At 34.2% G+C, this 24432-nt stretch overlaps 1 protein-coding gene across 1 annotated transcript; it reads left to right on the top strand.

Annotated features, from left to right (window-relative positions):
- The first annotated feature begins 18409 nt into the window (after positions 1–18409).
- LOC114396699 (AP-1 complex subunit mu-2-like) lies at positions 18410–24085 on the top strand. The gene is made up of 11 exons (XM_028358808.1): positions 18410–18834; positions 19060–19206; positions 19299–19361; positions 19452–19628; positions 19713–19816; positions 21973–22080; positions 22215–22311; positions 22435–22532; positions 22714–22855; positions 22963–23085; positions 23541–24085. Exons 1-11 carry the CDS (start codon positions 18706–18708, stop codon positions 23637–23639), a joined length of 1287 nt encoding a protein of 428 aa, XP_028214609.1. The 5' UTR covers positions 18410–18705; the 3' UTR covers positions 23640–24085.
- The last annotated feature ends 347 nt before the right edge of the window (positions 24086–24432 follow it).

The following is a 24432-nucleotide window of genomic DNA, read 5'->3' as shown; positions in this document are numbered from 1 at the left end:
AAGAGAGGGAGAGAGAGAGAGAGAGAAGAGTAGCATCATTTAGTAGCAATCTCCTCCTCTATTTGGTCTTCATTAGTAACACTCTCAGTAGTGTCACCAATTGCTTCAACTTCTACAACAATATCTTTTTGAGCTTCCTTTTCAACAATGGTTTCTTCATTTATGGCAAAAATGACAATTCCAATGATGTTAGCAACTTCATCAGTAACACTCTCGGTAGTGTCACCAGTTGCTTCAACTTCTACAACAATATCTTTTTGAGCTTCCTTCTCAAAAATGGTTTCTTCATTTATTGCAAAGATGGCATTTCCGATGATGTTAAGAACTTCATTAGTCTCCTTAGAAGCAATTTCATCATCCTCAGTAGTGAAATCTCTAGCACTAGTCTTCTCAAACACAACATCACCATCCACAACACCAACATCATTAAGCTCCACATCTTCATCAGTTCTAGTCTCAGTGGTAGGCTCCATATTTTTAGCAACATCCACATTAACTCTGACAACATGATCCTCATTAGTAGCATCACCATCAGCTCCACCAGTCTCAATTGCCCACAACCCCTTTGGCCTTAAGGTACCTAGTCCCTAGAAAGGTCAGGCCATTGATGGCTCAAAGATTGCTTCCTGTGATTTAAAAGGATAAGTAGGGGAAATATGAGTAGTTAAACCTCTCAAATGGTCAAAGAGAATTAGATTTGATCTATGATTAGCGTCAAACTTTAAAGTTATTTCTTCATGCATCTTCTCCAATATTTCATTTAAAGATAATGGTTTAGGAGGAAGAGGTTCCAACCTTGGAAGAGAATCACCATCTATCCATATTCTTTTCTCAATATAAGGAGCATCAATGGTAGGTTGAAGGTCTACAAATGGTTGCGCCCAATCTTCGAAAATATCTAAGCCTTTCTTAACACATAGAGTAATGATCAGAGCTGACAAACTAGGAGGTAAACTCTTCTTCCCAGCCATGGAGAAAATCTCATGAGAAAAAGTTTGGCCAATATCAATTGATAGCCCTTTGATGATGGCAAAGATGAGTTTAGCCCTTTTCATTGGGATATCAAATTTGTGGGTGTTGGAAGAAATGTTGCCAAGCATAAAAACACTTCAAAACTGAGAAAGGATGGTCATACCCATCTAATGCAACCGCATGGGCTTCCCTTCAAGGTTGGTCTCAATATGTCTATTAGGAATGTATAAGAATTCCTCCATTTTGGCAATGATAGCTTTTTGCTCTGCCTTAGTTCTCCTTTTCCTATTTATCCATTCCTTATATCCAGATTGTAGACCCTTCCTTAATTTCAAAGTTAAGCCAAAGAAGTTATCAATGGCTACTAGGTCATACCTGATAACTTTACCTCTAACCTAGGACTTCCCCTCCTTGTAGCCTTCTTCAAGGATGGCATTAGCATATAACTCCCTAACAAGGGGTTCACTGCAAACACCTGGCTCCTTCATCTTATTCCATTCTCTATCTTCAAATGTTTCTTAAATAATAGTGAACTCATATTCCTTTAGCTATACCTTTCTCTCAATATAAACCTCCCTCTTGAGGCTAACATAATATCTTGCCTCGACATAATTTGTTAAAGAACCTATCAATATCATTGGCGGCTCAGGGGTCCTTGAATTTGAGGTTTTGGGAAGGTTGCTTCTTTATGGGTTGTCCCTTGGATAGTTGCTTCATCTTCTTAGAAGAAGGTTCCTCATAAGATTGATGTTTGGTTCTTGCTATCTGCAAAATTGAAATGCAACCAAGAATATACAAAGTCTAATTTGTTAGAGAGAAATAATCAATAAAAATCGAACTAAGGCATGATAAAAAAATGACATGTTTTGCATCAGACAAGTCATCTCGCCTATTACGAGAATGACCCATGAGCACATTTAAGCTTCTGGAAGTGTATTCACCATGGTGAAGCCTACACTCACCATAGTGAATTGGACCCCTGAAGCAAACACAACCTTTGGAAGTCCATTTGCCTTAGCGGGTGATAGCTTCACCTTAGTGAAATGACTTTGAAAGCAAACAAAGTTATCTAGAAATCATTTCGAGTTAGCAAGATTAGTTCTTTCCTTGGCGATATTGACCCCTGAAACATGTCAACTTCTGAGAGTCAATTCACGATAGCGAACTCGTGGGTTTCCACAATGACCCTAAACTTAGAATTATAGTATGAAAAAGGATTGGCTCGTCATAGCGAGCCTTTTTTTGCTATGGCGGATGCATAACATTATGCAAAATTGAAGATTTACAATGTATGGCATGGAGAAAGTGTGACACCCTCTACCCCGACATATATATAAATAAACAAAATATATAAAAATATTGGTAAGCAAATTCACACGGGTAAAAGGTCCACATTCACTTCACTATTATCAATTAAAACTTATTAAAACATATTCGGCTCAAAATAAGGCCGTCAAAATTTACATATATATTTTATTAAATCAGTGAAATAAAATAAAATAGACTAACATCATGCAACTAATATAAAAAATTATGTCCCACTGTCACATTCTATCAGAGCGTTGTGTCTCGATGTCCTTCAGCATAATGTTCCTTAAAGCAATTCACCTAGTCATCTGCTCCCCCGAACACAAAGTTCAAGATCATCACAGGATCCAAACACAAACAACACACAGGGAGTGAGTTATCACATTCCTAACTAATAGAGAAACAAGATAGCTAGATATACATATCATATAAACCAAATAAAACTTACTTACACGTAATTCCACCACTTTGTCATTCAAAGTTCACTTTTCATCCATCAATCACACTTTTCAATCATCAATCACATTACACAAGAATCACACGCTCTGATCAAGACATAATAACACATCAATTTCATAATAAACAATTAGCAAGCGCATGAAATAGTTATGCTAAGACTCAAGCCTATATGCAATGTGGTACCATGTCAGTGAAAAACCTCGTCGGGCGCCTAGGAGTACATGACAAGACAAACCACATACTAGCAAGTCAAGTCACTCTCACTAGGTAAAATCATAGGGAGACCAGTCAGGGTCACAGTGTTTTGCGAGAATGCTCCAACCATATGGGATCAACATAGGCTTAAAGGAGCACTCTAACCGTGTGACCCCCAAGGCCTACACTCCGAAGAGTCCGTCAGGGCCTCTCCCTCCTGATTCAAGTCCAACCCAGAAAATATTTTAGCACACAGACTCTATCTATGAATTGTACAAAACACACGACTCCTCAATTGTTCTCAAAATAATTTTAACTCGTCGCCCTTTAAGGGTCTTATCATTAACTCGTCGCCCTTAAAGGGACTTAACATTAACTCGTCGCCCAAAAAGGGACTTAGCATCAACTCGTCGCCCTAAAAGGGACTTAGCATTAACTCGTCGCTCTTGAAGGGACTTATGATCGTGTAATTGTACAATTCATAGTTCACAACTCAATGCACACAACACCTCAATGTACATATATATCTCAATCATATACATACTCAATTTATCACATACACTTAATCTCAATCACAATGGTACAATCTCAATTTAACATGTTATCACACCTCATGAATCATATACACTTTACCTATGAACTATGCAATACACACATTTACTCAATTGTTTTCAAAATCATTTTAACTCGTCAGGTTTCCACAGTGGATCCCATCGCAATACTCGTCGCCCTTAAAGGGTCTTACAATTGTGTGATTGCACAGTTCATAGTTCACAACTCAATACATACATCTCATCTCAATACACATGTATTTCATCATCCGTCACATGTTCAATTTATCACATACGCACAGTTTGAATCTTCATTTCATAACCTAAACATAACAATTTATACAAAAGATTTTATCACAACATGGGGTGTAAAACCTCTGAAATAGTTTCTCACAATTGTATCAAAATCAATTAATCAAAATCATGGGTTAAATACAAAGACATCAAGAGCACTCAAGTTTATCAATCAATTCTCATCAGGACATCAATTGGTACATAGAACAAAATAATATTGTATTTATAATCATAAACGAAAAATTATAATTCAATAAACATCCCAAAATAAACCCAAATTTAGTTCTCTAAGGATCCCTTCACATGTTCATTCTAACCCCCAATTGCGATAAACTCATCCCTTACCTCTAAGCGGACTCACGTGTCTTCCGACAACGATAGCGGCATCTCTAGCGGTTTCCTAAGATTCCTCCAGTTTTTCCTCCGACTGCTCCGATAGAATTCTCGAACGTCAGAGAGACGGAGAAGAGATTGAAACCTCCACTTGTACTGTCTTCATGCGATTCCTTTTTCTCCCACCATGAATATTATCTCGCAAATCCCAACGATGCGAGTGTACGAAATTGAATTTCGAACAATATATCCAAATTTCATGAAAATCCAACGGTTAACAAAACCGAGATTGTAGTTTTACCGAGACAGTTATGGATTTCTGCGGGAAAATAAATGGCTACAATGCAAAGGGTTTTCCTATAATCTCAGAAATGATTTTGCAATTCCCAACGGTGATAATGCTCGAAATTGGGTTGTGAATGTGGTACTCAAGTTTCATGACGATCCCACGGTGAATGAGTCCAAGATCATCATTTTTCTGAGACAGGTTTTGTGGGCTGCTGGAAAAAGAAAGGGTTTTGAGAGGAGAAGGGGGAAAACGAAAATGAGAGGCAGAGGAGGCTAAGGGGTGAGTCTGAAAAACCTAGCATGTTACTATTTATAGCTAGGGGCATTTACGACATATTATTTACTCTATTTATTTATTTTTATTATTTTTACTAAAAAACTTTTTAAATTTATTTATGAAAAAAATGGGATGTTACAGAAAGGAAAATTGAATAGAATTTCTACTTTACCTTATATCATACCCAACAATAACATGAAGAACTATTTTATCTTATAACAACCATTTTATCTTCATGATCTCACCATGGCGAATGTAAATTTCACCATGAGGAGTGTTTCTAACAAGAGCTCTGCAGAATCAATCATAGAAATCTTAACTCAAATTACAAAATCAACTAGGAACACATTCTAAACTAGTTCATGTTAGGTCTGAACGACCACTCTTCTCATCTATCTTGGATTTTGATGAATAACAATAAGTGTAAATTATTGATGTTCTATTAAGTTTTTCACAATTGGACATGATCAATGTGTTAAAGGATTTAACTATAATCTACATGTATCATCCTTACACGAAGAGAAAATGCTCTATTAATCATTTAACTAGCGTCCCACGCGGTAAAACCAAAGAGAGTCCACTCATTATGGTAATCAATGTTATACACTACATTTTGTTAACTCTCGTGTCCAGCTAGTAAGAGACTAACACATTCTTTTGAAATGATCACCATTAATCAATAAGTTTGTGATAGCCGAAAAAGTGAAGTACATGTGTTCTATCTTACACAAATTCATTCTACCTCTCTTCATTTTGAATTGCTAACATTTGAATTTAAGGAAAGGAAAAAATAGTAGGAATAAAAGGTATTCATAGAATATTCCTTTAAGGTTGCTTTCGACAAGGACAAAGAACACATGACGTTGTTTGTACTATCGCTCATTTCCTTGCAAATCAAAGCATGACACATAGTCTTATCTCCCAATGTGAGACAACGATCTTTTAAAGGAATCAACACTGAACCCGTAACAGATCTTTCACTGAAGTCTATAAAAGGTAGTCTCTACTCAAAAGGAAGTAACAAGAAAACAATGAGAAAACAAGAATATCTCTTAAGCAAAATTTTATTGAAATCGCTGGACAACCGATTTAAAGCTTTCATTTATTTATCCTTTGCTAAGAAAAGTTATCTTGTATTTAAGCTTTATTGTTTATTCACTCATTGAGTGTTATTGAATACTTGTATTCATGCAAATTACTATTTGTGAAAGTCAGAAGTGGCTTTGTGTTAAACAATACTTGGGTTTCTTAGATTCAGGGGGAGTCTAAGATAGTACTAGAAGTGGTGTTAAGAATACTTGTATAGTTAGGAGTGGCAGGTTAGAATACTTGTTTTGTAATCAAGTTTTGATTAGGGGAACCCTTTACTATTGAGTAAAGGAAAACTAGACGTAGCTTAAGTTGAGTGAACCAATATAAACCAAGTGATTCTACTTCTTTCCTTAATGGTTTATTAAGTGTTCTATTAGTGCTCTCTGCTACTTCTTTAATACCAAGTGTTTATTTGAAAAACTATTTTAATGACCCTTTCTTATTAAATCACTGGACAATCAAACTTGTTTTTATTAAAACTTGTTTTTCTCTTCAGTGGACAACTTACCATATATATGTTTTTCTATTTATATTTGTTCTAAAAGTTATTATCTTTATACACACTATTCACCCCCCCCCCCCTTCTAGTGTGATTGTTGTTATTTCAGTCTATATGCTTTTTTAGGGTTTAAGATCCCTACCCTAATACACTAAATATCAAGAACTAAAAATAGTGAAAACCTAGTCTAGGAACAATGAAATTATCACACCTATATACACTATCATTCATTTTTTTCAACAAATATTTTATCATTTTCAAGTAAAATGAAACTAAACTAACTAAAGAGAAAAATGAAAATGAAACATACTTGAAATGGAAATGTTGATGATATGAAGAAAAAATGGAAATTAACACGCCAAAAAAGTGAAGAATGTGGAAGATTGATGGCGAAATGAAATGGAATAAGTGATTGTGAGTGAAGGAATGGAAGAGAAAACTTTCTCTTAGGGTTTGCTTTGAAAGTAATGTAAGGTGAAATATGTTTGTAAGTGAAAAGAATTTGAAATGATATGTTTTAAAAGAGGGAAAACCTTTTAGTTCCCTTATTTTTTAAATGTTCACTGTGGCAAGTTTTCAATTCACAACGATGAATGTGGTGCATCTAACCCAATGAACTAATAACCATTTTGCTGCATCAATTTGTCAATTTGCTTTGGAGAAAATGAGTGTATCAATCCAATGAACCCGGATGTGACCCAATTGGCCCACACAATAAGGCGTCAATTAGCTGCAGTGATTTCACCCCTACACTCTTGTCTATAAATGGTGCATATAGAATTTGAAGACTTAAAAGAAACTAAATAATAAAATGAACATCCTTGGGTTGCCTCCTAAGCAACGCTTCTTTAAAGTCATCAGCTTTATATTTGATAGAAGATTCAAGGATCTCCTACCACCTCAGAGCTTCCACTTTTTGGATTTTCTTCAGTATTGGCTAAAAAATTTTTAGTGTTCCTTTCAGCGAATTGGTTGGCAAGCTAGCCAACTTGAAACTCTAAGCTTTTGATGGAGGCTTCCCAACTCTTATGGTTTGAAATATATACTTGCATGAATTGTGTGAGTGTTTCCTCCAGCTTGCTTGTCTTCTCATACAAATTTTTCCTAGGCTTGGCATTGGAACTTCCAACTTGATCTTGACCTTGTCCTATACTAGGATGAGATCTATATCTGTGGTTGTTATAATTGTGGCAGTTCCATTGCCTTTTATTGTTCATGTACTAAACTTCCTCTTGAACCATAGCACACTCATTTGTTGCATGGCCTCCTCCATAAGTTTCACAAGCAAAACATTTGAATTTAGGAATAGAGGTAGTTGGTTGTAGCTTGAGTTGCTGAAGTAGATGACTAACTTGTTGTGTAAATTCTTCAATTGTCCTAGTGAGCAGCTTTTGTCGAGCTAAGAGAACATCTTGAGTGGTAAATTCCAGCACTTCTCTTGTTGGAACCATGGCTCTATCAACAATAAAATCATTGTGTTTTAACTGCATAGATACAAATCTCACCTCAAAGAGGATTTCCACTAAGGAAATTACAATATCTCACTTCTATCTTAGATTTATCATAGATTAGCTTTTTATAGAAGTGGGTCACTCTCTAATGAGAGGGTTGAAACAACAATGTCATATTTCTCACAAAGAGAACTTGGCACGAGTTTCTCTCACTTGGAAGGATTCAACTAGGCTTCAAGATGCTTCTTGTTGACCACTTAAAGCTTCAAAGAAAATCATTGAAGTAGAGTGCACTCAACTGACAGGCTTCTTGAGGAAGTAAATATAGATGACAATTGTCATATCATGATAGCTAGTAGGGTCATTTTGAGGAACATTTCTGATGAGAATTCTAAAGATACATTAGAATGGAGATTCTAATGTTACCTAAGAAAGGATCCATACTTGAAGTAGATCCTTTTGATGAAGTTCAACTATATTGTCATTCTAAAGTAGCATAGCTTCATTTATCGTAACACATCTTCACAACACAAATCATTTTGAAGTAGATTGCTTCATAAAAATAAAGTGAAGGTACAATTGTTGGTGTGTTAGTATTTTGTCCAAGGTTAGACTGTGTAATGTCTTTAGTCTTTCATTCTGGTGTTCCTCATCAGGTCTTCTTATGGAAAGATTTAGCTTTCAACTTGACTATATCTACTAATGTAGTTAGCATTCACTTTTTTATGTGCCATTAGTTTGTGTGGTAGGATAAGGAATGATAAGATGTTGTCAACTTCAGTCTTTTGATGTGCCCATTGTATATGTGGCAACATATGGAAGAACTAATGTTGTCCTTAAGGTTCATTATTAACCATTCTGAACTCCATTTTGAAGTTCAATTTTCAGAGTCAAATACTTCTTCATTCTGATATAGACTCTGATGCAACTTTATTCTGATGTTGGATACTCTGAATGTAGCCTTTGATGTGTCTTCTATGTAAGGTCTTGTTATCTTGTACTTTGCCAAAACTAAATACTCAGAGGGAAGCATTCTTCATCATGCAAATGGACTTCAAGGAATTTTCTAAGTTCTTTACACTTGGCAGAGTTTCAATGCAACCTTTTTTAGCATTATTTTGAGCACCTCATAATGCATGAACATATATGCTTCTTCATAAGTTTAGCACTAAAACACTTGGGCAGAATTTTAGTCATCATAAAACCCATCATCCTTACAATTTTTATTGTTAATGGTTTGTCATAATTAAAACTAGGGATGTGGATTCAACATAGCTTCATTGTGGTGAATCTTCACAATCTTCACATAATCACTAGTCCTCTTTTCGTCATGGCAAAAGCTCATCTCTATGTGGCGAGATTGAGTTTACAAACAAAAATTAAAAAAAAAACTATCTTTTTAGTTTCCAAATGATTTTATACAATCTATTTACAAAGATAACAATTATTAACAAAAATTCTATAAAAAAAACTAGGATAATTGCTTACAAAATATAAGGTGTGAGACACAATTATTAGAAGGAAATGATCCAAAGTTAATGATATCAACTAGATAGGAGTTGTCCACTTCAAAGTTGATGCTACATAAATCTTTTTCTCAAAATTTGAAAATCATGTAGAACAGTCATAATTATGTTTTTTTTATAATTTTATAATTATTGTTATAATAATTTTAATAGAAAAGTATCTTTCTCTTACTTACTATTTGATAACTTAACTTATTTAATGAATATTTTATTTTATCTAATCAACTTTTAATTTTCTTTGAAGTAATTATTAGCTTACATCTAATTAAATGATAAAAACTAAAATTCAATCTGAATTTTGTCTCTATTTTTACATGAAATTTAAAATTTAAAATTTTAAAAAAAATTAGATAAATCATTATTCTTTTATAGATTAAAATCTATATATAAAATTTTTAGTATAAAAAGTATGCATAAGGCATAACACAAGAGGATAAACATTTTGCACAAAATACATTAGCACATTAATGCTTATCAAATTTATATTTTATTTTATTATGATTTTATACTTAAACTTATCTATTTCAATTCTAAATCGTGAAAATTCAAACATTATCTATAATGAACCCAATATTTATAACATTCACCAATATAGCGTTTACATCTTTATGCGTTGCATAGGGTACTAAAGCTAGTTTTATATATCACCAAGTGTATGAATTAACTAACATGAAATTATTTAAGTTTAACCGGTTGTCTCTAGTTTGAATCTTGAATATGCAATTGTATTAAGTATTTGAAAAATGAGTTTTGTTGCGTCAATAGTCCTACCCAAGATCATGCTAGGAGATATACGTGGTATCTTAAAAATCCAGTTCCATATAATTTTGGAGACTAATTTGCATATTTGTGTTTCATTCATCCATTATTTATTTTAGGATAAATTAATAATTTGGTCTTTCTATTTATTTTATTCAATTTGGTCCCTTTTTTTTTATCAAAGATCCAATTTAGTTCTTGTTCCTACTTGGAAGTGGTTGAATACCTTTCTCTTTGGTATATCCTTCACTCTAATGCATCTCTCTTTTGTGCTAATTGGGTTCGTCTTTCAAAGGGTGAGGTACCTACAAAAGGCATTCCAACATTTAAGTAAGATTTTGGCTCGAAGTTATAAATGAATGAACAATGTTCTTACCTTAATATTCTCACACCTATTTATACTTACTTTACTGGGTCCTAAACCTGTGGACTTTTGTGCATGATTACCATTTTAGGTAATCCTATTTTAAGCATGATTATAGTGTTCAATCACCTCTTTAATCTTGATTAGGGTGCCTTTTATTATACTAGATGTTTCGGCTTTAACCAAAAGGGTACTCAACTGATTGAATATCGAGTTCATATGATAATTGTGGTGTATAGGGTTTCCAATATCCATCCTTTCATTTGGCTAGATAATATCTAGTATAGTTCCTTGTTTAAAAAGAAAATACTTCAATGTGACTCTTTTTATCTAATTGAGGTTGACACATTGAGCATTTTTTAAAAATAAGGAACTAATTTAAAGTATTTTTGAATAATAAGGGATTGATTATTATTTTTTTTGTCGAACTTGGTATTGATACAAAGTTGTCCGTGCTAGAAACAGTCAATGGCTAATCTTCATTAGGAACCGTGAGTCCACACAAGGTGAGCATTGTTCTCCCAACACGATTTATTACATACTTAAGGGTCAATTAAGATTCGAACATTAAACCACTTGATTAAGGATAGGGATGTTTGCAACGCAGCTTGATTCAATTTTTAGACAATAAATCATCTGAACCAAACAAAATATAAAGATGCAATTTGATTAACCAAACAAAATATAAAGATGCAATTTGATTTTGTTCGTTTAAATATAACACTAAATTCAAACCAAACCAAATCAATCTTTTGCAGTTTGATTTTGTTCGATTTAGCAATTTTTAGTTGTTTAATATATTATAATAATTTAAAATCTATTAACTAAACTTTCATAACATTATGCTATTATTTATAAAATGAATTTTTTTTGTTAAATCTTTTTAACATATTTTAGTTAAAATTATTATTTTTACTTTTATTTAGTATTAATATAAAATGATATCATCAACTCTTTTGTAATATAATAATAATTTATGCATTACTTGATATTTAACATTATTGTTAGCAATATTAGTATATCATTTTTTAACATATAAAAGTAAATAGGTCGGGTCTGATATTCTGTGGGTCTTGGAGAAAACAATAGATATGACCACTTATATATAACAAATACCGATATCAATAGCCCACAAATAACATTCAACGGTTGGAATTTTTAAAAAAAGCAAACATTAATTAAATAATTAAGAAAATTAAAAAAAAAAGTAAAATTTGACATAATACACAATTCATGTGTTTTGATGAAAAATCTTTTCATAATTTTTAGTATTTTTCATTTTAAAATTTAAATATATATTCTATAAAAAGATAAACATGTAATTTCAATAAAAAAAAATTAATACATCTTATTACATTATGTGAATAAGATTTTAACAAATCTTCAAAAAAATGGATTATATTTTTTCTTCAATAAACTCATCTGCTATTTTTATTATCGGCAAAATATTTTCTCTCAAATTCTCACGTCACTTTCCAAAAAATTGTTGAAGTTTGATTAATATATTTTAAATGAGTTAAAGTTTGAATTTGATTCGATTAAAATCTGAATTTACTTATTTACATTTTAGTTTTTTTTTTTTCTATCAATTTCTTAAATGAAAATATGTTTACTAATTTAACATTCAATAAATACTCATATGAATTTGGCTCATTTAAATAATTAATTTAACTATAAATATAAACAAATGTTCAATAAGCTAAGCATCAATAGTTTACAAAAAAAAAAAAAACTTGTGTGAAATTTTTTTTTACAGAAAAACTGAATTCATTTTCACCCTTAATTTTGTAAATATCCTTCTTATTTAATGTTAAAACTTTTTTTCCCTTTTATTTTAACTAATGAAAAAAAGGGTCTAATATCTAATATCTAAGATTGAAAAAGTTGAGAAGGCCTGTTTCCAATTATAACCTAACTTATATTAGACTTAACTTAATATTTATCCTAAATTCCTAATTCAGTAATCCTATAAATAATTTGTTTATAAACATTATTGATTTTTTAAAACAAAATAAATCACAAATTCACAAGTGTAGTAGAAAGGAAGTTTCAAAGTGCAATGTAGAAAGGTCTCTCATTGCCTTATAATAGTATATGACTAATCAATAATTTCTTGACAAAATTGTATTTTTGGTCCCTCAGTTTATCTCCAGTTTTGGATTTGGTCTCCCAGTAATTTAATTCACAAATTTGGTCCCCTATTTTGTAAAATCGTATAATGTTGGTCCCCCAAGCCACAATTAGACGTTGATCGTTAACAAGTGATGTTGACTGTCATGTGTCATGTTCTTATTGGATGATGACTGTCATGTGTCATGTTCTGATTGGTCAATGAAAACAATAATTCATTTCATTTTTCATGGAGTTGACATTCAATCAGAACATGACACATGACCGTCATCATCCAATAAGAACATGACACGTGGTAGTCAGCATCACTTGTTAACGATCAACGTCTAATTGTGGCTTGGGGGACCAACATTATACGATTTTACAAAATAGGGGACCAAATTTGTGAATTAAATTACTGGAAGACCAAATCCGAAACTGGAGATAAACTGGGGGACCAAATTTGCAATTTTGCCTAATTTCTTCCAATAGCAATATGCTAATATCAGTAAGTAAAGCAATTTAGTGTAACCATCTTCCAATTTTCATGTCTTTCATATTAAAAGAAAGGTAAAATTACATTTTTGCTTCCCCTAATTGTCTTTAATTTCGATTTTAGTCCCCCTTTAAATTTATTCACGAATTTAATTCTCCAATTATGTCAAATCCTGTAAATGTGGTCCCCAAGTCCAAATTTGAACATTGACTATTACAAAAAATGTTGACGGCCACGTGTCACATTCTGATTGGACATGAAAAGGTGCGCTGAAGAACCAACTCTAACATTTTTCTGTTTGTCATCCAATTAGAATGTGACACGTGATAGTCAACGTTTCTTTGTAACAGTCAACGTTTAAATTTGAACTTGGAAACCACATTTACAGGATTTGACACAATTGAGGGGCTAAGTTCGTGAATAAATTTAAAGGGAGACTAAAATCGAAATTGAAGACAACTAAGGAAACCAAAAATGCAATTTTGTTTAAAAGAAATTGTATCAGTTGCCACAAATTTAGAAAATGTGGAAGTTCCTTTAATGTTTTGGGGGGAAACTAATCAGTTAACATTTTTGAAATTTGTGGTTAACTAATTAAAGATTTCACAGGGGAAGAGAAGCTAAAAAACTAATATAAAAAGGTATGATTTTATTTTTTTTTCAGTAAAAAAAAAGCTAATGTAAAATGGTAGAATTAATTTTGTTTTGAAAAATTACAACTGATTTTTTTCGGGGCCCCTGCCATAGTGGGCCTTGGGCAATCCCCCTTGCCTCCAAATCTCAGCTAGACACTGAAAGTAAAAAATATATTTTAATTATAAAATAAAGAAAAAAATAATAAATTATTTAATACTTATTATTAATTAGTTAATAAAAATTAATATAATTATAATATGTAATTTGTCTGATTTTTTTTTGTTTTTTATAACAATGTCCAAAAATTGAATCAAATTGCAAAAATTATGTGGTTTTTTAGATTTTTTGTTTCATGATTTACATATGATTTAGTTTGGTTTTGCACACTCCTAAATAAGGAACATAAGTTATTACCCATAGTTGTGAAACCCGGTTCGGCCCAACCTGTCGGATGGGTCCAACCGAGATCCGGTGGCATAATCGAGTTGGTTTTGTTATTGGACCGTCCATGCATGTGGCCCAAGATGAACCAGCCAAACCCGATTGGTTTTGTGGAACCTAGTGACCGATCGGTTTTTAAAACTCGGATTGGGTTGTGCATGTTAAAAAAAATTGTCACGCTCAAGAACAACATCATTTTGAATCAACCCTAAAACCTCAGTCACTTCTCTTCTTCACGCTCATCATCATGCTCGATGGCTCGAGACTCTCGACCCTTCTCTTCATCTTCACACTCTTCCCTTCTCTTTATCTTCATGCTTGACTCGACCATCGCCGCACTGCAAGGAAACTTGATGCAATCCTCTCTAGGAAGGGACCAGTCATCAGAGCCATGAGCAAGAGGATTGGGCTAGAGTTGCTGAAGAAGACCCTAGGATTCTCATGAATCTCATGGTAGATTTATGAGCTCATGGGTCAAGGTTGAATTCATTTTTCTTTGTAAATATTAGAATAGGTTTTTCTTCTTTTGAGCCTTGTATTTTAGCCATTTTAAGTTTGTAGGATATCCTACAAATTAAGGGAACCTACCTACCCTACAAGTTAAGACTATCCTAGTAGTATAGGATTTTAGCCTTGTATTTCAAGGCATTTTGAGTAGTCTTTGTACTAGGGACTTTTTTTGTATTTTCATGTATTTGGGGGGGGGGGGGGTGAGCTTAGCTATTGGAGGGGTGTAACACTTGCTTCCCAAGGAAGCTTCTCAAGGAAGCTTTCTTCCTTCATGTATTTTGGCATGGGGTGAACTTAGCTATTGGAGGGTGTAACACTTGCTTCTCAAGAAAGCTACCTAGGCTATAAATAGAAGCATGTGTAACACTTGTGATAACTTTGATGAATGAGAAACTTGTGTGACACACTTCAAAGTTCAACTTCTCTCCCTTGCTTCCTTCAATTTTCCCCACCACTTTCTCTCTCTCTCTCATTCTCTTTCTCCATTGAAGTTTCCTTTCTAAGCCTCTTATCCAAGGCTCTCTCTTGGTGGTAAAGCTTCTCCTTCAATGGCTTATTTTCTAGTGGATTACGCCTCCTTTCTCCTCTTCTCCTTTATCTTCCGCTACAACTCCATGGTTGAAAATCACCATGGAAGGACCTCATTGAGCCTCCATAGAAGCTTCTTAAGCAAGCTTCCATCAGAACTCGTCGTGCTGACCTTGTCGCCGATAATGCGAACGAAGACATCAACGACCTAGGAGGGTTCGTGTAACATCCCAATTTTTCGTAAATAAATTTAAAAAGCTTTTTAGTAAAAAAATAAATAAATAAATAAATATAGAGCAAATAATAGGCTGAGTACCCTAGGTATAAATAGTTATGTTAAGTCAGCTGCCTCCTTTTGGCCTCATTTTCGTTTTTCCCCTTCTCCTCTCAAAACCCTTTCTTTTTCCCGCAGCCCACCAAACCAGTCTCAGAAAAACGACGATCTCGAACCCGTTCACCGTTGGATCGTCGTGAAATTTGAGTATCATGTTCGAAACAGAATTCCGAGCATTCTCACCGTTGGGAATTTTGATATCATGTCTGAACTGAGAGAAACACCCTTCGCATTGTAGCCTTCTTCTTTCCCGCAGAAACCCAGAGCTGTCTTGGTAAAACTACGATCCCGGTTTCGTTAACCGTTGGATTATTGTGAAATTTGGATATGTTGTTCGAAATTCAATTCCGCACGCTTCCACCGTTGGGATTTGCGAGATAATATTCGTGGAGGGAGAAAAAGGAATCGCATGAAGACAGTATAAGTGGAGGTTTCAATCTCTTCTCCGTCTCTCTGACGTTTGGGAATTCTATCAGAGCAGTCGGAGGAATAACTGAAAGAATTTCAGGGAACCGCTAAAGATGTTGCTATCCCTGGCTGAAGACACGTGAGTCCGCTCAGAGGTAAGGGATGAGTTATTCACAGTTGGGGATTAGTGAGAACATGTGTAGGGATCCTTAGAGGATTAAATTGGGGTTTTATTTTGAGATGTTTATTAAATTGCAATTTTTCCTTTATGATTATAAATAAAATATTGATGTCCTAATGAAAATTGCTTGATAAATTGTGTTCTTGATATTTGTATATTTTGACCTATGATTTTGATATAATTGTGTAATATTAGTTAAGGGGTTTTAGTCCTAATGTTGTGATAGTGTTTTATATAAATTGTTATATTGAGGATATGAAATGATGATTCAAATTGTGAGTATGTGATGAATTGTAGAAGAATATGTTGCTTTGAGATTATAATATTGTTATTGAGATTGAGTATAAGTGTAAAGTTTAACATGTGTTAATTTGTGAGATACGTGTAAACATGTGATGGTGGATTGTCACACTATGAGAAGTGAAATTGTGAATGAGTTCTAGTTGTGGATAAGTGTGTAGTTAACACTTGATGTGAAATTACTTGTGTTGTAAGCTATGAATTGTATAATAACCCGACCAGTGTTATCTTGAGAAAAGCGTTGATGCGCAGTGTTAAAGAGAAAATGTAGGTTTCCTATTTAGGAGCCAGTGTTAAATCATAGTGCGATTGTGTTGAACGTGTTTAAAACACGAGTGTAAGGTCGTGGGTATTGTATAATTCATGAGCAGTGTCTGCATGCAAAAAATTATTTTAGGGGTTGGACCTGAATCAGGAGGGAGAGGCCCTGACGGACTCTTCGGAGTGTAGGCCTTGGGGGTCACCGGGTTTGAGTGCTCCTTTAAGCCTATGCTGATCTCATATGGTTGGAGCATTCTCGCAAAACATCGTGACCCTGACTGGTCTCCCTATGATCTTACTTAGTGAGAGTGACCTGACAAACCCATTGTGTGGTGTGTCTTGTTATGTACTCCTAAGCGCCCCAGGGTGGTTTTTCACTGACATGGTACCACATTGCATATAGGATTGAGTCTTAGCATAACTATTGCATATGCTTGCTAATTGATGTGTTATTATATCTTGATCGAAGTGTGGGATTCTTGTGTAATGTGATTGATAATTGAAAAGTGAATTTTGAATGATGAAGTGGTGAAGTTACGTGAGCTATGTTTAAGCAAGTGGTATCTCATTTATATAATATGTATATTTAATTATCTTGTTTCTCTATTAGCTAGGAATGTGATAACTCACTCCCTGTGTGTTGTTGTGTTTGGATCCTGTGATGATCTTGAACTTGTGTTCGGGGGAGCAGATGAATAGGTGGATGACTAAGAAGAACCTCATGCTAGAGAACACGGGAACACCACGCTCTGATAGGATGTGACATTAGGATATAGGTTCTATATTAATTGTATGAGACTTATATGATTTTCTTTGAGTCGAGATGACTTTATTATTTATTTGGACAAATTTGAATATGATGTAGAAGAAAGTGAATGTGAGCCTTTTATCCATTTGAAAAGCTTGTATTTAAAAATGTTTTAAAAATACTTTTAATTAATATTTGAATTTTTATTCCTTTATTAATATATATGTGAGGGGTAGAGGGTGTCACAGTTCGAACTTCAACCACATTGTGAAGTGATGATGATCGAAGAGGAAGATGAGTGGTTTCAAAGCGAGAAAATGAGGCGCAACAGGAAGAGAGGGTTATATATATTGGGGATTAGGATTTTTGCTTATTCTCAAACTGAAAGCTTATATTTGGGTCTAATCTGGCTGGATCCACGTACCCTACTCTTAGGATGTTGCTTCTTGTACTCCTTTTATTGTTTTATGCACTTTTCATTTTGCATTCCGAAATGGGCTAAGTGCATTTCATAATGGACTTTTCATTATATAACGGGAAGTGAAAAAAACAATAATGAGAGTGCAGAAATTTTATTTGTACTCTTTTTGTTTATTGGGAAGCTGAGTTCATTTTGTTTATTAAAAATTAGACTTGTGTTTTAATTTAGGTAGTTGCTATTTACACTTTCTTTTATTACAATGTGTTATCAACTTTAATATTTTAATTGTTATTTTGTATTTTAAAATATAAAATTATGGATGAATTTTTCTTAATCAAATAATATTAGTTATATACATATATATAATAAATACATATATAATTTTGAATTTTTTAATATAGACGGATCAAATTTGACTAATTATTGATCTACCGCTTAACCGCTAGCCCATTACTTCGACTAGACTGATTTCACAACTATGTTATTCCGACTTATGTCATGTTGTTGGTAGTAAAAGACTAAATTGGGTATGAAAAGGGAAACATTGGAATATTTTTGAAGAATAAGAGAATAGATTAGTTCTTTTCTATTAAGAAAAGAGACAAAATTGAATTAAATTAAACAATCAGAAGATTCAGCGGGAACAAAATTAGTAATTTAGTCTTTACTGTTTTATTGTTTATTGCTGGGACGGCGTCGTATGGTCACGCCTCGCACTCGCGCTCTGGAGTTTCAACCCACCGCACCGCGCCCCGAATCGAATCCAACATACGTTTCCAACGATAGACAGAAGAAACAAAATCCGAAGCTCCAATTCCTCCTAACTGCAGTAGTAACCGAAACCCGATGACCCTAGCCATGGTTTAGCTTCAAACATGGCTCCCTGAACCCTAGCATTTCTCTCTCTTCGCAACAACGCCGATCCGATCCCGATCCCTTTCTGATTCCGATCCGATCCGATCCAATGGCGGGGGCAGCCTCTGCTCTGTTCCTCCTCGACATCAAAGGCCGCGTCCTCATTTGGCGCGACTACCGCGGCGACGTCACTGCTGTCGAAGCCGAACGCTTCTTCACCAAACTCATTGAAAAAGAGGTTCATTCCTTCTTTTCTCCAATAGATGATTATGACTATTCATTTATCTATGCTCGTGCAGCTCCAATTATCTTCATTTTGTTTCCGGTGCTGTTTTGAACAATTTGTTTCTGATGTTTATTTGTTCTTTTTTATGCATTATTGATGTTTGTGTTAATAGTGGTGCAATTGGGATTGAGAATATGGATTGTTGCATAGTGAGGTTTTGTTTTGAAATTGTCGCAGGGGGATCCGCAGTCTCAAGATCCGGTTGTGTATGATAATGGTGTGACCTACTTGTTTATACAGCATAGCAATGTTTTCCTCATGATGGCTACCAGACAAAACTGCAATGCTGCTAGCCTCCTTTTCTTCCTACATCGTATCGTTGACGTAAGTGTTATTTGTAGTTATGGTTTTAAATTGAAAATTTGGTTTGATTTGGAGTGATAATGATTGATGGGAATGGTTTGTGTCTGAGGTAGGTGTTTAAGCATTATTTTGAAGAATTGGAAGAGGAGTCTCTTAGGGATAACTTCGTTGTTGTGGTAAAGTACTAGTGTGCCTTTGAACACAGTTTCTTTATGATTTGAATTGATTCTGCTAGGTAAAATGCTGATTACACATGTCCTTTGCAGTATGAATTACTTGATGAAATAATGGACTTTGGCTACCCGCAATACACCGAGGCAAAGATACTTAGTGAGTTTATCAAGACGGATGCCTATAGGATGGAAGTTACTCAGAGACCTCCCATGGCTGTGACAAATGCTGTATCCTGGCGCAGTGAAGGGATAAACTACAAGAAAAATGAGGTGGGCATTAGAATATCATCTTGACTTGTAGTTTCATGGTCTAGGCTACCCATTAATATTGTTCTTTTCTTTTTCCTTTTCCAGGTTTTCTTGGATGTGGTGGAGAGTGTTAACATACTTGTCAATAGCAATGGACAAATAATTAGATCTGATGTTGTTGGGGCATTGAAGATGAGAACATATCTGAGGTTTGCTTTATACTTTCTCTGAGAACTAGAGTTTCAAGCCATTGACATGAGCTATTAGTTAATTGGGTTAGTGATATGGTTTACATTTTTTTAATCTTGAGGGGATTTTGGGGGGTTGGGTAGATCATATTTTATGAAGAGTGAAAATTGAAGAAGAATACAACATAGGAGAATCAGGAATTCCTTCAACAGGTAAAAAATGAAAAAAAAAAGAAGCTAAAAAGAGCACTCTGATTTCTCTGAATATCTCACAAAGGAACTCCCTTAAAAAACCACACATATGAACCAAATGTGAGCAGGGAAGACTATTGGTTTGAGGGAAAATTCAATGCTGTAGAAGTTTACAGTGGCAAACTTTCCAGTAGCTTTTATGGCAATCTTTACAAGCAAGTTGTCACCACTGGCAAACTCTCCACTCTCCAGTGACTTTTATGGCAATTTCTTTTAGCAAGTTGTCACTGCCAGTGAACTTTTTTGCTAAACTTCCAGAAAAATTCTCTGACAATATTTCAGGCAAGCTTCAACTCTTGGTTACGTTTCCAGCAACTTCCGGCAAACTTTCGACTACTTTTTTGGCACCCTTCAAGTGCCGTTGAACTTCTTCAGAGAAGTTATTCTCCATTACCCCTATTATGTGATCTCTTTCATAAATTCTCAGTCATTCCAATCTCCAACTGCCTCCCCATTACTAGTTGTGTCAACTCCAGCTTTGTGGACGTGTGCCTGGTGTATTTTATCTTATTTCTACAGTTGTTATTGAATTCTCTGATTCTGTTTGGCTCCGCTAGCTGCATTTTTCCATTATACTAAGATCTAATATGTTATCTCTTTGCAAGATTTGATGTGTTTTCAGTTCTTGGTGAATTTGGAGAAGTTTTCTAGTTCTGATACTTTCGACCAACTATTCATAATAATAATCATTTTTGCCATTTGGTTGTGTTGTCTTTCAGCAATGCCCATTTCTCCAATGTCTCCAGCATCCCTATGTTGCCTTTTCAATTGCCTTTACTCTGTAGTGGATCCCATTTTGTATTTATCTATATTTTGTAAAGGGTTTATTTGCAACAACCTTAAAGCTTACTAAGCTTTAGCTTAAGGGGGATCAATATAATCACAGGTGGTTCACGTGTCTCTCACAACTTGTTAATTGCATTTAGGGTTCATAAGAACTAGTATCTAGGAAGTAGCAGCCCATTTATTCTTAGCCCAGGAAACAATACTCACTTAGTCCGTATATATAAATGTTATGCATGATGTACTGCATACAGAAAGCAGCTTTACTCAAGTTATTCCATCCTATCACCCTCTCTATTTGTCCCTTTCTTTCCCTCTAAACTCTACAAGCACTATACCTTGCTGGCATATTTTCTTATTTTGTGCTGTAAGCCTGTAGCAAGGTTCCCCCCATCAAAAGTACAATAAATAATGAGCAAACATCCTATGGTACTCCCAGCTCAATTTGCATCTGTGTAGACTTCTATTTGCAAATCTCCATGCTTCATACAGCCTCTTTGTTCCTGGTGACCCTTTTTGGTCAATCAAAATTCTATAAACAGCTACAAAGTGTTCCAGTCCTGGTGATTAGGGTAATTAGGCCGAATATCTTGTTGATCTTGTTAAGTTCTTTCCCTAATTATAGGAAAACTCTTGTACAGAGTTTCTATATATATGAAAGGGTTGACTCTCTTTCCTAAGCAAGTCTTCAATCAAATATTTGCTCCTTGTCTCTGTTTCAAGTATGAGTTTCTACAGCTTTACACCTTAACAACCCGTTCTCCATTTTAGTGGGGCTATTGCCAGTATGAGGATGTGATGAATCTGGATGTTCTTCCTTCCTATTGGTTCTGATTCTCTTCTCTCGTAATTTCCTACTATTCCTCCCCCTATTTGATGGGCATGTTAACTCTGCCTGTTCATTTCATCTCTTTGAATGATTAATCAAGTTGTATTTTCCTTTCCAGTAATTCTAATGCTATTATATTCAGTTGTTCTGAGATTTCAAGTAATCTTACAGCTAGTTTATATAAATTGATTTCAAGTAATCTTACAGATAGTGGTTTGGATTTAGGTAGACTGTACATTCATTTTGAAATATCTATTAATGTTATTGAATTCTGTGCTAGAGTATTATTCAATCCATGGTTTGTACAATGCAGTGGTATGCCTGAGTGTAAACTTGGGTTAAATGATAGAGTATTATTAGAGGCACAAGGTAGAACGACCAAGGGAAAATCAATTGACTTGGAGGACATCAAATTTCATCAGTATGTATGCTTGATTCTCTTCCTTGTATTCACTGATTCATAATTGCGTGTGCAAATTAAAATATATACTTTCTACAAGCTTGTTTATGTCTATTCTTGACTAATTCTCAAATTATGTGCCGCACTTGACAAAGGTGTGTGCGTTTGGCCCGATTTGAGAATGATCGGACGATTTCATTTATCCCTCCTGATGGATCATTTGATTTAATGACATATAGGCTCAGTACACAGGTACATCTTCTCTTGATATGAAATATATTTCTGTTTGAGTGGCAACATAAGAATTACATAATTACACTCATTCTAAAAAAATAACAATTCTATGTCTGTTGATTCTTTGATCTTTGGTTGCAGGTTAAGCCTTTAGTTTGGGTGGAAGCACAAGTTGAAAAACATTCAAAAAGCCGGATTGAGATTATGGTAAAAGCTAGGAGCCAATTTAAGGAACGCAGGTGCTGTTATTTTTTCTTTTCCCTTTTATATCTGTTCCTTTTTCCTTTGATTTTTCCTTCATGAAAGAGAGAGAACTGCTTACCTTAAATTTATGTACTGACTCAATGAGTGGTCTGCTTTAGATTTTAGACCACTCTATATGTATTTACTTCTCCAACTACTCAGAATTTAATTTTACAGTACTGCCACAAATGTTGAGATTGAGTTGCCTGTTCCTGCTGATGCAACCAATCCAAATGTTCGGACTTCAATGGGATCTGCATCATATGCACCTGAAAAAGATGCATTAATCTGGAAAATAAGATCATTTCCTGGAGGCAAGGTATTAATTAACTAGGAAAGTGCATTGTACCTATGAATAACATCCATAATTGATGCCACAATTTGATTGTGAGTTAATGGATTTGGTTCTCTTATTTGATACTTCAGGAGTACATGTTAAGGGCAGAGTTTCGTCTTCCCAGTATAGTAGATGAGGAAGCAACTCCTGAGAGAAAAGCTCCTATACGTGTAAAATTTGAGATACCATATTTTACTGTGTCTGGGATACAGGTATTGCTCCGTGTACTGATGTACAATCTTCTTATATTCTGAATATTGTTATGCCTGTATGCATCTCTATCTTATTAAAAGATGAATATTTCCTGTATTTTATATCTCACACTTTTCCCCATTGGTGTCTCACTTGTCATTTTGATTATTTCTCTAGGCATGAAGTTGCCATTAGTGAACTAGATGAATATTTTGAAATTCATTTTTTTCACGGTTGAATTGATATTGAGTTCACAAAAAATGTTTATAGATAAATATTAAATTGTAAAGTAAATAATAATTACTAATTACTAATGGGAAGAACTTGACATCATAAATGGATGAGAAACTAATATAAATACTACCAGGTAATCTGAATGAAACATAAATATCCACATGATATACTGTTGAATTATTGTTTAAATGAGGTTTTGACTCAAGGTGCTAATCAACCATGTACATGTTTTGATTTGTAGGTAAGATATTTGAAGATTATTGAGAAAAGTGGGTATCAGGCTCTTCCATGGGTGAGATACATAACAATGGCTGGAGAGTATGAACTGAGGCTAATTTGAGATTTGTGTCCTTGTTTGGTATTCACAAAATAAATGTGTCATTCCGTGATCGTGGATGGAAGAGGGAGTCTCGAGTCATTAATTTTTTACCAACCCCATATGAGTTACTAATTGTCTAGAAAGTTGTTGCAGCTGAAAATTCTGAGTTGGAAAGTGTGAGCCGAAACTCTTGCAAGTCCCTTCGGTCAAATCTGTTTTGATTGGGAAAATGATTCGTTCTCCCTCTTCATTTTTAGGCCTTTTTTGTAATCACAATGTGTCGATCTTTTTCCAACGTCTTCAAATTGTAATCTGATATACATTTTAAAGAGAATCATAGGGTTTTGTATTAGCAAGTAAATGATTTCTACAGACAAATTATAGATAGGGAATAATTGTCCCTCAGCCATGTATGAACGACAAATTTTTAAATATTTATTCACAGTTTTACAGATAAATGCATAAAAGCGCGGTTGTGCTCTCTCTTTTAGGTATACAAGGGCGCAGTGTAACATGAGACTAAGCTTCACCATGGGAGAGTGGAGTTCTGTTTCTCTCACTGAAAAAAAATATTTTCAATTAGTTTGTGCTCATTTCATTGAAACCAACCTGATGTATGATTTTTTTTTCTTTCGGATTAAGAATACTTTTACCAAAACGAATATGTAATACATGTTTGAATTAGAAAATTTGAAAACTAACGAAGTACCAAAGCATACATAAAATGATATAGTTTGGATAAACTTTTAAACAATTACTTAATGGAAAAGAAAAAAAGTTGTAACGTGAACTGGAAAAGAAAAAGTTGTAAAAG

This window comes from Glycine soja, chromosome 18, assembly GCF_004193775.1.
Source record: "Glycine soja cultivar W05 chromosome 18, ASM419377v2, whole genome shotgun sequence".
Lineage (NCBI taxonomy): Eukaryota > Viridiplantae > Streptophyta > Magnoliopsida > Fabales > Fabaceae > Glycine > Glycine soja.
The sequence above is the reverse complement of the archived record's forward strand: the minus strand, read 5'-3'. Positions and strand labels throughout refer to the sequence as shown.